The sequence below is a fragment of the Macaca thibetana genome, chromosome 15 (genome assembly GCF_024542745.1).
Source record: "Macaca thibetana thibetana isolate TM-01 chromosome 15, ASM2454274v1, whole genome shotgun sequence".
In the NCBI taxonomy this organism is placed as follows: Eukaryota; Metazoa; Chordata; class Mammalia; order Primates; family Cercopithecidae; genus Macaca; species Macaca thibetana.
Genome location: NC_065592.1, coordinates 34,995,502 through 35,009,608, shown reverse-complemented (window position 1 = coordinate 35,009,608; position 14,107 = coordinate 34,995,502). Strand labels below are relative to the sequence as shown.

The 14,107-nt window shown below is 43.8% G+C and overlaps 1 protein-coding gene across 3 annotated transcripts in view; it reads right to left on the bottom strand.

Annotated features, from left to right (window-relative positions):
* The window catches only part of ABCA1 (ATP binding cassette subfamily A member 1), a 147,660-nt gene that overhangs the window by 113,592 nt on the left and 19,961 nt on the right, over positions 1-14,107 (bottom strand). For 2 of the 3 annotated variants that reach the window (XM_050761840.1, XM_050761838.1), the window contains exon 2: positions 9,057-9,214. In XM_050761840.1, coding sequence (XP_050617797.1) covers positions 9,057-9,122 — 66 coding nt within the window. In that variant the 5' untranslated portion in view covers positions 9,123-9,214. Of the gene's footprint in view, positions 1-9,056; positions 9,215-11,737; positions 12,176-14,107 lie in introns of those variants that run through there. The other variant, XM_050761839.1, reaches the window with a different exon arrangement.

Genomic DNA, 14,107 nt, shown 5'->3' with positions numbered 1-14,107 from the left:
GCCTCCCTCTAGAAACCAAACTTGACTTCTGCCAGGATATGCCATTGTGGCTACACTCATTAATAAAATCAGATTTCTCCTCCATCTCTAAGCTTAGCACTTTTCCTAAACATAAACCCTCATAAATAGCTTGGAAATGAAGTTGATCCTTTACCATTATAAATTCCTATAGAAAACTCTTCTAAACCTTGCTTTGGTACCTACCCACCCAACCCCACACCTCCCCATGGGGTGGGAAGATGGGGAAAAACATTGTTTTCAAAAGGCGTTTCTCACCAAAATCAAAGCTGCTCTAAGAGTACTAAAGCACCACTTTGCACTTCCCATCTTGTTATTTCAACATGGGGATAATATGAGTAGGCACCGCTGGAGCAGATTTTCTTGACAGCGACCCTATTGACATTTGGGGCCAGATAGTTGTTGTGAGAGACTCTCCTATGAATCCTAGGAAGCTTAGCAGCATCCCTGACCTCAACCTCTAAATATCAGCACACACATTCCCAGGATTGTGACAACCAAAAATATCTCCAGATGTTACATCCCTGGTTGGAAGGGTGAGGGTGGGGTGGGGTAGGGGGATAACTGCCCCCACTTGAGAACCACTGCTTTAGAGTTATTATCAGAATTAAATGTATTTCACATAGAAGGCTTACCACAGAGTCTAGTACTTATCATCATGTTATTCAATATGCACCAAATCACTCTTGAATCATCATTCATAGTTATGCCAACATCTCACACACTACAGATGTTCACTGTCCACTTGATTATTCATGCCTGACTTTTGCTGCTGGCTGCAGAAGTTCACAGACCACAATCCAGTCACTCTGAACCCATTTCACTACCTAGCCTGCGGACACAGTCACGGTGCTCTTAAATTCTTGAGATTTATCCACGTTAATTCAAGGTTAGGGCAGCGCAAGGACCATGGACAAAGAACAGAGAAAACTAGCAGAATAAAATTGGGCCTTGGGCAAGAGGCTTCTGAATCATGGTAGCCAAAATAATGCACTCCATGCTGAAAAATGAAGTCGCCATTTCTTAGTATTGAGAGATTCTTGACAATACAATGGGGCATGAAAAAGGAAACAAGAAGAATAAACATCAGAAAGGAAGAGATGAAAATATCCTTTCTGTTTATAGCATGGTCATAAATCTAAGAGAACTCACAAAGTTAACTAAAAAGCTGCAAATGATTTGCAAGTATGGGCAAATTAATCAGAACCAAGGTAAATTCTCCTAAATAATAGCATTGCTATAAGCCTGTGAAAACAAGTTAAATTAATATAACGTGGGGAAAAGAGAATACTATTCACAGTGACAACAGAAACATAAACAAAAAAACCTAGGTATTAACTTAGGCAAACATGTGCTTCTTATATAAAAGAAAACCACAGAACTTTAGTAGGATAAATAAAGGAAAACGAGAATTAAGGAGAGCTAAGCTCTGCTTCTTGATGAGATCATTTAATATCCAAATTTCCCAAGCTAATTTATAGATTTAGCACAATTGCACTTAAAATAGCGATAGGGTACTTTTTTGAGCTTGATAAGGTAATAACACTCAATGGGGAAAAAATAGATGAAAATACCAAAAGATATTCTGAAAGGCAAAAAGGTAAGTGGGGGACAATGAGCTCCTCCATATATCAGAATGTTCATCAAATTGAGGGCACATTCTGGGCTCTATCAGCACCAAAACTAAAACTACATATCAAATGACCAAATGAGTAACTCCCAAAATTGCTCCCTACGTTTTTTTTTTTTTTTTTTTTTTGAGACAAGCTTTCACTCTGTTGCCCAGGCTGGAGTACAGTGGTATGATCATAGCTCACTGCAGCCTTGACCACCCAGACTCAAGCAATTCTCCCACCTCAGCCTTCCAAGTAGCTGGGACTCCAGACAAGTATGGCCATGCCTGACTGATTTCCTTATTTTTATAGAGATGGAGTCTTGCTATGCTGCCCAGGCTGGTCTTGAACTCCTAGTCTCAAGCAATCCCCCCACCTCAGCCTCTCAAAGTGCTGGGAATACAGGCATGAGCCACCATATCCAGGTTTTAATAAATGTCCCAAAAATAACTAGAAAAGGAATCACTATTTAATCAATAGTGATTATTTATTAAATAATCACTGGGATGACATGATATGAATATGAAGACAAATTAATTTTAGACCCATCCCTAATAGCATACATGCCAATGAGACCTGGGAAAACTAAAGTGAAATCTGAAGGATCACATCAGAAAAATGCTAGAGAGGGAAAACGATTTTTAAAACCAGGCCTGCCTTCCCTGAACCACAAAGTCTCACACATTGACGGTGGCTACTTAAATTGGCTGGATCCTCTGGAATGACATCTGATCACATACTTCACGGGCCATTTCCCTTCAACCTAGTAATCCTGTTCCTCAGATTTTGGCCTACACGAATGATACAAAAATAATAAAAGATTAAATGTATAGAATCTTTACAGTAATTTATTTGTAGCAGCACACATAGAACAATCTAAATGTTGGCAACAGGGTTTGAACTTCTAAAAACTGTGTTGATGGATTACTGCAAAGCTATCAGGAATGTCAAAGGCATCATCCTACAGCAGATTTGGGGCCAAAAGATCCCAGCCCTCCTCTTAGCAACTTTTTTTTTTTTTTTTTTTTTTTTTTTTTTTTTTTTGAGACAGAGTCTCACTCTGTCACCCAAGCTGGAGTGCAGTGGCGCAATCTTGGCTCACTGCAACTTCCACCTCCTGGGTTCAAGCGAATTCTCCTGCCTCATCCTCCCGAATAGCTGGGATTACAGGCAAGTGCTACCACGCATGGCTAATTTTTGTATTTTTAGTAGAGATGGGGTTTCACCACGTTGACCAGGCTGGTCTCAAATTCCTGGCCTCAAGTGATCCGCCCACCTCGGTCTCCCAAAGTGCTGGGATTATACGTGTGAGCAACCGTGCCCGGCCATTAACTTATTAACAATACTCTTTTTATCTGTGAAACAGAAATTGCAATGCACACACCTCAGAACTGTTGTGAGAATCAAGAAAATAATGGATATCAAAGTATTACTTTCAAAACTATAAAACACAGCCTACACATCAGAAATCATTATTCTAAATAAGAAGATGATTTAGAAATATGTGAACATGCACACTAAATAATGTTAAATGAAAGAAGAAAACAGAGCATAAAATGGTCCATGTATATGTAATGATTACAATTGCTTTCTTGGGCCATTGTCATTCAAGTTCCCTCTATCCCAAGAGTCACAAGACAATGTGGCCTATCTCAGGGGATCCTCTTGCATATAAAATAAAAGTAAATTCTCGCAGGGCACAGTGGCTCACGCCTGTAATCCTAGCACTTTGGGAGGCCGAGGCGGGCGGATCACGATGTCAGGAGTTTCAGACTAGCCTGGCCAATATGGTGAAACCCCATCTCTACTAAAAATACAAAAATTATCTGGGCATGGTGGTAGGCATCTGTAATCACAGCTACTAGGAGGCTGAGGCAGGAGGATCGCTTGAAACCGGAAGGCAAAGGTTGCAGTGAGCCGAGATTGCTCCACTGCACTCCAGCCTGGGTGACAGAGCTAGACTCCGTCTCGAAAATAAATAAATACATATATAAATACATAAATAAATAAATACTAAATTAAATTCTCCTTCCCCAGTTTCAAGGCCCTGAATGATCTGGTCATGTCTATTACCAACTCATCCCCAGTCAGTCTTATTCACTCCACCAGTGCCACTGGCTTTCTTCTGTTCCCTGACCTAGGGGACAGGCACCCCCAGTCTCTCTGCCTGGAATGGATTTCCCTATCTCTAGGCCTCCGATCTTTGCCTGGCTCACCATTGCTCGAACTTCAGAGCTCTCAGCTTTAATGTCACGATCTGTCATTCTAAATGAAATCCATAACCACATCTGCTAGTATCTAACACCAGTACCACAGTTTGTCGTTTTTTTTCCTTCATAATCCTCATCACAGTTTACAGTTACATCTTTACTTGCATGATGATACGTTTCACATCTGCTGGCCTCACTGAACTGTAAGCTCTATGAAAACAGTACTCATGCCTGACTGCTTCACCACTAGATACTCAGCTAACCATCCCACAAGTAATAAGTGCTTAATAGATATTTATCCAAATGAAACAATAAATTTCTATTTGTTTTAACTTTCTTCATTCCGTAGAAAACTAAAGCTCTGGAGAAAGGAGTTTTCCTAGGCCATTGAGACAGATGGTGGCCAAGCTGGGATTGGAATCATGACCACTGCTGCCGGTCCAGGAGTAAGGACAGGGAAGAAATGTGTCAGGTGAAACCAGAAGTGGGGAAAGGATGCAGAGCGTTTCCATCTACTCTGCAAAATTCTCTAAAAGCTCATAAGTGAGGAGTTTTAATTTTTGGATAGTTCATTCTTTTTCATTAAAGAATGCCCAAATAGTGGTACTCTGGCTGGGGGTAGTGCCTCATGCCTGTAATCCCAGCACATTGGGAGGCCGAGGTGGGTGGATCACTCAAGGTCAGGAGTTCGAGACCAGTCTGGCCAACATGCTAAAATCCCGTCTCTACTAAAAACACAAAAATTAGCCAGGTGTGGTGCTGTGCGTCTGTAATCCCGGCAGGCTGAAGCATGAGAATTGCTTGAACCCGGGAGGCTGAAGCATGAGAATTGCGTGAACCCGGGAGGCAGAGGAGGCAGCAAGCTGAGATCGTGCCACTGCACTCCAGCCTAGGTGATAGGGTGAGACTCAGTTTAAAAAAAAAAAAAAAAAAAAAAAAAAATCACAATTAACTACTTTCCCAGCCACATGACTAGTCAGATCTATTTAAGAAAATTAATAATAAAGGCAAAAGAAAAGAGGCGATATGGCCACTCTCACTTTGTCCAGTTTGTTCCATGGGGACCTTGGCCTCTGGATCAGCCTAAAACCAGATGAGGATCCCGAAATCTCTGAAGTTTTCTTCCCCTTCCTGTCCCCAGCCCTGTTTGTACTGAATACCTACCACCCACACAAGTTAACTGTTACTTTGGAACCAAACTGAGCTTTGCACCCAACTTTCACAACTCAATTCAATTTATTCTTTGCCTAACAGAAACAGCGGAAAACTAACCCTGGCTGATGGTCCCCCGTGAGTCTGCATAATGGGGGCACAGGAGAGCGGGGGACCCAGGAGTTACCAGCAAACCAGGACACAGAATGAAAAGGCAAGCACTGCCTTTCAATAGGGTTGCTCTGGGGTATACTGTTCGGCTCCAGGCCAAACATAGTGTTTCTATGTTCCTGGCAGCAGCAGACAGGCTTTACGTATTCTTACTATTCTTCCTAGTGCAAGGGAGCCTCCTCAAGGCCTACAAACTAATGGGCCTTAAGACATTTCCCACTCATTCAGTAAATACTTACTAAGCATGTCCCAAGGGCCAGGCCCTGTGCTGGGCTCTGAGGCCAAGCGTATACACTCCAGGATCTCAAGAGACAGGAACTGTGCAATGAACTTCCATACACTGCAGGCAACAGCTATCATGGACTGCTAACTTCTTCCCCTACCTAATGGGCAGGGCTGGTTCTCACTATGTGAGCTAACAAGGTGGCCCCACAACCCTTAAGAGGTTCTGATGTCTAAACAATATAATCTAGAAATCTAAACCAGGTGGATTGGGAAGCAGCCATCAGTCAAAACTTGAGATTCCGAGACACAGGAGCTTTAGCATACAGAGAGAGCAAAGCAAAAAAGGATCTGCAACTGGAGGGCCACGAGGAGACTGGTTCTGGTGCTACTTTCTTGACTGACCAACGCTGGACACCAGTGCCCCCCTGAAACCCAGTTCTGTCAATTGTACAAGGTGCGAGCCAGATCTTTCCAACTCTAACAATCTAAGCATCAGCAACCTGAAATAAATCACTTTTCTTTCTGATTCAGCAAAATACACTTCCTTTAGAAATCAGGGGCCGGGCGTGGTGGCTCAAGCCTGTAATCCCAGCACTTTGGGAGGCCAAGACGGGCGGATCACGAGGTCAGGAGATGGAGACCATCCTGGCTAACACGGTGAAACCCCGCCCTCTACTAAAAAATACAAAAAACTAGCCGGGCAAGGTGGCGGGGCCTGTAGTCCCAGCTACTCGGGAGGCTGAGAAAGGAGAATGGCGTGAACCCGGGAGGCGGAGCTTGCAGTGAGCTGAGATCCGGCCACTGCACTCCAGCCTGGGCGACAGAGCGAGACTCCGTCTCAAAAAAAAAAAAAAAAAAAGAAATCAGGAAGGGAGGTAAGGAAAACAGGCTAGCAGGCAGTGGTGTAACAACTTAAGCCCCTTTGTGTCAGGGTGTTGCATCCCACTTCCTTCTTTAACAAGAACTCTGCCATAAGGCTACAAACTGCCTTTGGCTAAACCTGCCTATCTCTCTAATCCTAACACTTCTAAACCCATCTGCAATACCCAGCAAGAAGCAACAAGACCAGTGGAGTCCTGGCCCAATTTGAATGACCCAACCCCACATCCTGTTGCAGGATTCCTTCCCTGGCTAAGCACGGAAAACCTCTTCTCTGCCCTTTCTGCTACCTTCAAGTTGCTATGCAGTTGCAAAAAAATAAAAAATAAAAATAGTTTGGAGGAGGGAAGAAAAGTCACTGTGATGGGACAGACTGAGGCTTGGCCCTAGTCCTAGGGATCTCAGCTTCTGGTTGCAGCTCAGTGGCTGGCTGGGTGACCTTGGCGAAATCCCTTTCCTGCTTTGTACCTTAGCTTTCTCATCTGTAAAATAAGAGGTTCAGACTAGACTACCCCAGAGCCATAGCCCTCCTTTCATTGCCAAGATGATAGGATTCTTCCCACTACTCATTAACAGACACATAACGTGGATAAACCATGGCAGAGACAATTTCCCAGCAAATGGGCCCCTTCCACCAGGATAAGAAGGGGCAGGAGCCCTGGACCACACCATAGTGAAAGAATAAGAGTAATGACGGACATAGAGGACTAGAACACCAAGACTTGGGAATAACCATGGAAGGCAGGGAGAAAGGCAAGGAAGGAATCAGAAACTTCAATATTCTCAGATGGGGGATAGGCAAAATAATGATACCACTGCAAAGCAATCTGGCACAGTGAGTTAGAGTGCTCGCTCCAGAGTCAGATGATCTGGATTTGAACCCTAGCTGTGCTCCTTGTTAGTAGTGTGGACCTCAGACAAGTTACTTAACCTCTCTGAGTAGCACGTTTCCCAGCTACAACATGTGGAAATAACAGTACATCACAGGGCCTTAAAAGGAATAAATCTATTTAATAATGCCTAATCAGGTAGTGCCTCGCACATGGAAGCTCATTCTAAGTGTTTGCTTTTATTATGTTAATATAATATTATCTTATTATACTTTACAATTACAGAAAACAGATAGGATCCATAGATTCTAGTCCGTGTTCTCTCACTAGAGACCTGCGAATTCAGGTTCCCCATTTGTAACAGGAGAGGCGGAACACAATCAGTTTTTCTCAAATGAAGACCTGTACACACATTGCTGAGGGATTATATTTAAGTTCTCTAGGAGGATTTTAAACACTTTATTTTCATTTCAATCGTCACCTAAACCAAGTCTAATAAACACATATGGATTTTTTAAATGCTTACTTTAAAGCCAAGTTTTGGCACAAGATTTCAAAGCCCAAGTCTACATTTGTGTTTATGATTGTGTTGGCACCAGTATAATTGTAGCAAACTCATGAGAATGGAACACGTGCGGACTCAACTTATAAAAGATGAGACTGGACCCAATGAAAGCCAAATACCATCAAATTAAGGTTGTACAAGTAGAAACATGGGTGGAGAATTCAATCATTAGTACATGATAATATAGACTAGCCAAACTCCAAACGTTCAGCACGACAGCATTTACTGCCATGCAACTTATAATTTGGTTTCGGCTGAACAACACCTGCCTCACCATATTTAAGGTATTAATTTGAATGGTATTGACTGGATAATTCTGTTTGCACTTAATTTGTAAATATGTGTGGGTCATGTCGTTGTATAATAATAGCCTATAAGTTTATATCTACTTTTACGTATGTACATATTTAAGTAACACTATAATAAAAAAGAAATTTAGTGAACAAAAGGGTGCTTTGACACTTTTGTTCTTTTATAGACAGTGCAAGCATTATTCTAGTTTGAGGAAAACTGAATGAAATTCTCTCCAAAGTCCCGTGTAGCCCTTTGAATCTCAGAAAGATGATCATTTTTGTTACAGACAATGTGAAGCTGCATTAAGATAGCCAAGTGGGGATACGGGCTTAGAATCCAATAAAAATAAATAAATAAAGGCAGAACAGGAACAAGAGACGTAGAAACTAACTACAGAGAAATGCATCCTAGAGATGGGATCTCTAAGGAAGGGTGTTCAGAGATAGAGAGACAAAGAGCTGACGTCTGAGCTTCAGGGAGTTCACTCTGCCCTACAGCCCTCACATCCGTCTGTGGAACAGTTCCATTCACCTGCGCATTAAACATGATCTCCAGATTACTCAAAGCATTATTGGCTCATCTGGGAAGTGAATGGCTTAGAACCCTCCGCAGAAATAAAACAAGTCTCAGTTATTATATTCCTCCAGGCCTGACACAAATCTGTAAGGAAAGAATCCAGATTGACACCAAGATACCCAGTATTGATCTCTAAGAGTGGGGCCATTAACTCGCTTTACTCACAGCTTTCAGAAATACAGGGGCACATTAGGGGCTTTTGGAGAGCCAGGTGGCTCCCAGGGCTGCGGCAAAAGGAAAAAGTGGGGTGGTCAGGCAATTTGGTGCCAGGTCTTAGGGATCAGAACTCATGCCTGGGCACCAGCACAAACCAAAGCTACTATTTCTACCTGGCTGTAAATCTGCCCTCTATGATAAGCCACACGCCATATCCGGACCACACAGTCCTCTGTCCATAAGAGCCAGATTCCATCAATCCCTGTGTGAAAACCAAACAGCTTCCTTCCCTCCCTCCCTCCTCCAATTCGCAACTCAAAACCACAAAGAAGAATGACAGAACCCCCCCCGAAAAACCCAAGCTTACTGTTTGTCTTCTTCTGAAAGTGAGGTTCTTCCACAGCAGCAACCTCAGCTGAGGCCAACAAGCCATGTTCCCTCAGCCAGCACCCACAGCGTGTGGCTCAGGAGCCCTGGAAGGCAGCGGCCAGAGCTCACAGCAGGGATGCCGTGGCTGGTCATTAACTGAAAGATAAAGCAGGAGGGGAAACAGCCGTCAGTTATTGCTGCAAAGCCATACACCAGTGAGGACTGCTAATCCAGCCCTCTCAGCTGAGACCTCCAACACACAGCTCTGCGTCATGACTGCTTCTCAATGGGTCATGAGTCCCCAGCTCCCAGCCTCTGGGTTCACCCACAAAGAGGGATTCGGGAGGTGTTCCGACAGCAGGCTAGGAGCTAGTTGTTAGGGTCCTAATCATTTTAGTTCCATGGATGTTATCATTTGGGAATGAAGAATGCATTTCTGAAAATAGACCTCTCTCAGGTGGCCAGAACACTGAGGATGGAAATGGCATAGTGGAATCCCAGAGATCTAACTCTTCTCTAAGAAAATGCCTCCCCTTACTTAGAAAGTCAGCAGCATTTGTAAATTTTGCCTCAAGCCTGGAGTGACTTATACTATTCCCTGAACTTCCTTACAGACTAAAGTTTCAGTGGGTTACACAACTGAGTCCTTCAAATGATAAAAAGCACCATTGACCAGGAGTGGTGGCTCAAGACTGTAATCCCAGCACTTTGGGAGGCCGAGGCAGGAGGATCATGAAGTCAAGAGATCAAGACCATCCTAGCCAACACAATGAAATCCCATCTCTACTAAAAACACAAAAATTAGCTGGGTGTGGTGGCAGGCGCCTGTAGTCCTAGCTACTCGGGAGGCTGAGGCAGGAGAATCGCTTGAACCCGGTAGGTGGAGGTGCAGTAAGCCAAGATAGTACCACTGCACTCCAGTCTGGCGACACAGCAAGACTCCATCTCCAAAAAATAAATAAATAAATAAATAAATAAATAAATAAAGCACAGTTTTGTCATCTGGAAAGCCACAACATGCCTTAGATGAGTGTGAGTAAACACCAAGAAAATGCCACCAATACCTGGCTCTCAGGTAATAAGGACAACCCTAGAGCTGTGTCTCTGGAAAGAAAACAGTATCCCATGGGCATCAACTGTGAAACCAACAAACAAGCTCCCACAGTCAGCACATATGCACACTTCTGGCCTCGTTCCACCTGCACCTGAACATACCGCCCCCTACTCCGTTGGGTGTCACAGGTGACTCCTTGGAAGACTGTTTGCCATGCTAGGGCAAGAAGGTCTTCTCATGAACAAGGGATACTACTTTCTGTGTGTCCCAGCCACCCATGCAGCAGTTGCCCTTATTTAATGCTGGAATAGTCCCAAGTAGTTATACTAAAGTTAAAGCTGGGGAGGGGGCAAACGATGAAAAATGGAAGGGAGGACACACAGGTGAAAATTTGGCCCCGCTGGCACTTGGTAGCCATGAACTCTCCTAGCTCTGCTTATAAAATGGCTCAGTGAATCACTGTGGCCTCTAGAGGAGTCGGGGCAAGGGTAGGGTGGGACACTGGGCATGAGGAACAAAGAGCAGAAGGAACTAAGAATGCAGTAATGAGGTATGGATATAAAATCAAGCACTAGACTAGAAATCTGTGAGTCCAAATGAGATCTCCATGCCAAGGTCAGTCTCTAGTAGAACAATACCCTTTTATCTCCCACCCAACAAGGACTTGAATTAAAACTTCTAGAAAAGTCAAGAGATTGGAGGAAATTGCAGTGTCTCAGAAGAAAAGACAGCCTACCACTATGTATTCTAATTCATTCACTGACAGTCCAATAAATCAAGAAATTCTCTGAAATAGTCAAGCCTTAGGACCTATTTCTTTTCTTTACCATTTGCTCAGCAAAATTCTAGAAGGACACACACCATCTCCAAAGTTTCTTACTCCAAAAAGAGGACGAATTAAAGCAGCACTGCATCAGTTTGTTCAAAGATGACAACTGGCAGCACAGCACTGGCAGCCAGAACAGCATTGTGAGACACATGCTTGTCATCCCAAATTGTTTTCTAAATGGCTCAGGACGGAGCTTGCATTCCAGAAACACTGAAATAATTAGCTAGATTTTTCTCATACGGAAGCTGCTCTCCAGGAATCACTTCGTTGACTTAGAAGCTACATGAACCTTTTCAGATCCCCAAGGTAACATTGAGGAGGGTACAATTAAAAAAGGAAAACTACCAGAAAGAGGCCAGGCATGAATTAGCCCCGGCTTCCCAACTATGTGCCCCTGGCCAAGGCTTTATGCTCTCTAAGCATCAGTTTCCTCATTGTAAAATGATAACAATACTTACCTTGTATGGTGTTCTGTGGATTCAACGTGATAATATAAATAAGTTCCCAACACAGTACATGGCTTAATGTAAGTGCCAAAGCAATGTGAGTTCCCTTCTCCCCATTTATCTTTCTTCATTCCAACAATATCCTCTAGCTGAGAAATGGTTATATCCTGTCTAAACAGGACTTTCCATTATTTCTAGCAAATCCATTGTGGGTTTCTGGAAAGGTAGGAGGGGCAGGAAGGATGAAATCTAAATAGCTTAATGTTGCAGTACCCAGAGCCAAACCCAAATACAGAATATCACCTCCCCTAAACCCTGAGTGGAGAAGCTCAAAGAAAGAGAAGACACACCTCTACACAATGTTCATGAGAAGGAGGGAAGGATGAGTTTTCTTGGATGGCATTTTCTTGGAAGTAAAGTGTCTGGGTTTCCAAAAAAAAAAAAAACAGGTTCTGACTCCAAGGACTCTCCAGGAAGCACACGGAGAAGGTTGGTAAGAAGTAGCATAGAGCCACAGTAGAAAGTTCTACTGTGGCTTTGCTGGGCACAAATAGGCACGCTTCCTGCTCCAATTCCTCCCGCCCACCTTGGCACTGACCTGGCCTCCTGCACAATTTGCTCCCTCATCTCAGAACACAATGATCAATACTGGGAGCAATTCTGTCCTAAGAGGAGGGATTGGCAAGGCCCGGCCCCTTCTGCTCAGGTAACTGAAGCCAAAGGGACATTTCCACATCAGTTTTCCAAGTTAGTGAACAAACAAACCAAAACCAAAAAAAAAAAAAAAAGAAAGCTATAAAAGAGACAGTACTATGTACTAGATTTCTCAATGTTTCAAATGCAGCACACTCACTTCTGCCTTCATACACATTTCCAGTTACTGGCTGGAAAGGATCCCACTTCACAGACATCCCAGTCAATAGGCCACTCTGATCCTGCTCCTAGATGACCACAACCGCCACCTCACTGGTCTCCCATCCATTTGCCACAGAGCACCCAAAGTTACTCAGCTAGACCAAATATCTGAATATGCCACTCCCCCACTTAAAACCTTTTGCCAGCTCCTCAGCACCTGAACATAGAGTCCAGTGCTCACCAAGGTCTACCTGGCCTCCCTTCTGGGACTCCAGCCTACTCTCTCACCACTCCCTACCTGCTAAGCAATGCCCTGGGTGTGTGTACAGGCTCAGAATATGCTGCACACTTTCCTACCACTGGGACTTCACTGGTGGCTTCTCTTGTCTTAAGACACCTTTTCAAGCACTACTGGCCTGGCTAACTCCTAGGTCTTAAACTTAGGTCTCCACTTCTTCAACATCCTTTCCTGATCTCCTCCCCCGCAACTGACATGTGGGTTCAGAGCCCTTCCTACGTGCTCCCTAGGAAGGCTTGGCTGTGAAAGAGGATTTCTACCTTTTGAGTCAGAGCAGGGACCATTCCTGCTTCCTTCATCCCTGTTTTCCTTAGTATGCAAAAGGGTCCTGGCTTGTCGTAAACTCTCAGGGATGTCTGCTTAATTAATTAAGAGATGGACAGGAGAAATAGGGTACCAGAATTCAAGGGTGGTGGCACTCCTGGGCCTGTGGTAACTCATTTCTCAAGCTTGATTAAATGATTTGGGCAAATTATCCCCAGAGAGGGAGCTCTGTATTCAGCAGCTTCTACCATATGCTTGAAAGTCACAAAGGACTGCTGAGCTGCCCAGGTGACTCCTGGGGCATCCGGAAAAATGCAATAGAATCTAAGTCTGCTTCCCATAACCGCCAGGTTTAGCTAAGGACTGGGCAGCCCCCAAGGCCAGCAGGGCTATGCAGTCGACTTTCCGCCCGTCCTCACCCTCAAGCCCAAGGCGCACTCTCTCTAGGTCTCATCAGTCACCCAAGTGATCACCCCTTTGCCAAAATGTGACCATCTCCACACCTCAGCCTTGTTTCATACAGTTTGGGCATGGCAGAAGTGACTGCTGGAAACCTTTGGCCAATTTTTTAAAGAAATTTTAACTGCAAATGCCACTGATATTTTGAAGTTCTTAATATCTACAGAATACAACAGACTGCTAAATTAAAACCTTCCCAAATAAGCAAAAACACTCATCATTAGTTGCAGAGAAATGCAAATTAAAATCACAATAAGGTATCATTGCATGCCCACTAAATTAAAAATTAAAAGTGCTAGCGTGTGTATGGAGACACTGGGACTCAAGACACTGTGGAATTGTAAAATGGAAGAGCCACTTTAGAAAACAGTTTGACAGTTTCTGCTAAAGTTATGTATAGTATTATGATATGACCCTGTCATCCCATCCTAGGTATTTGTTAATATTCATAGAAGCCTTATACAGAATAGCCAAAAACTGGAAACAATTAGTTGTCTAAAAGACCATCAACTGGTGAATAAATAAAACTGGGGCCAGGCGCGGTGGCTCATGCCTGTAAACCTAGCACTTTGGGAGCTGGAAGCGGGCGGATCACCTAAGGTCAAGAGTTTGAGACGAGCCTGGTCAACATGGTGAAACCCTGTCTCTACTAAAAATATAAAAATTAGCTGGGCATGGTGGTAGGCGCCTGTAATCCCAGCTACTGGGGAGGCAGGAGAATTGCTTGAACCTGGGAGGCGGAGGTTGCAGTGAGCCAAGATCGCGCCACTGCACTCCAGCCTGGGTGACAGAGTGAGACTCCTTCTCATAAATAAATAAATAAAACTGGGACACTTACTCAGCA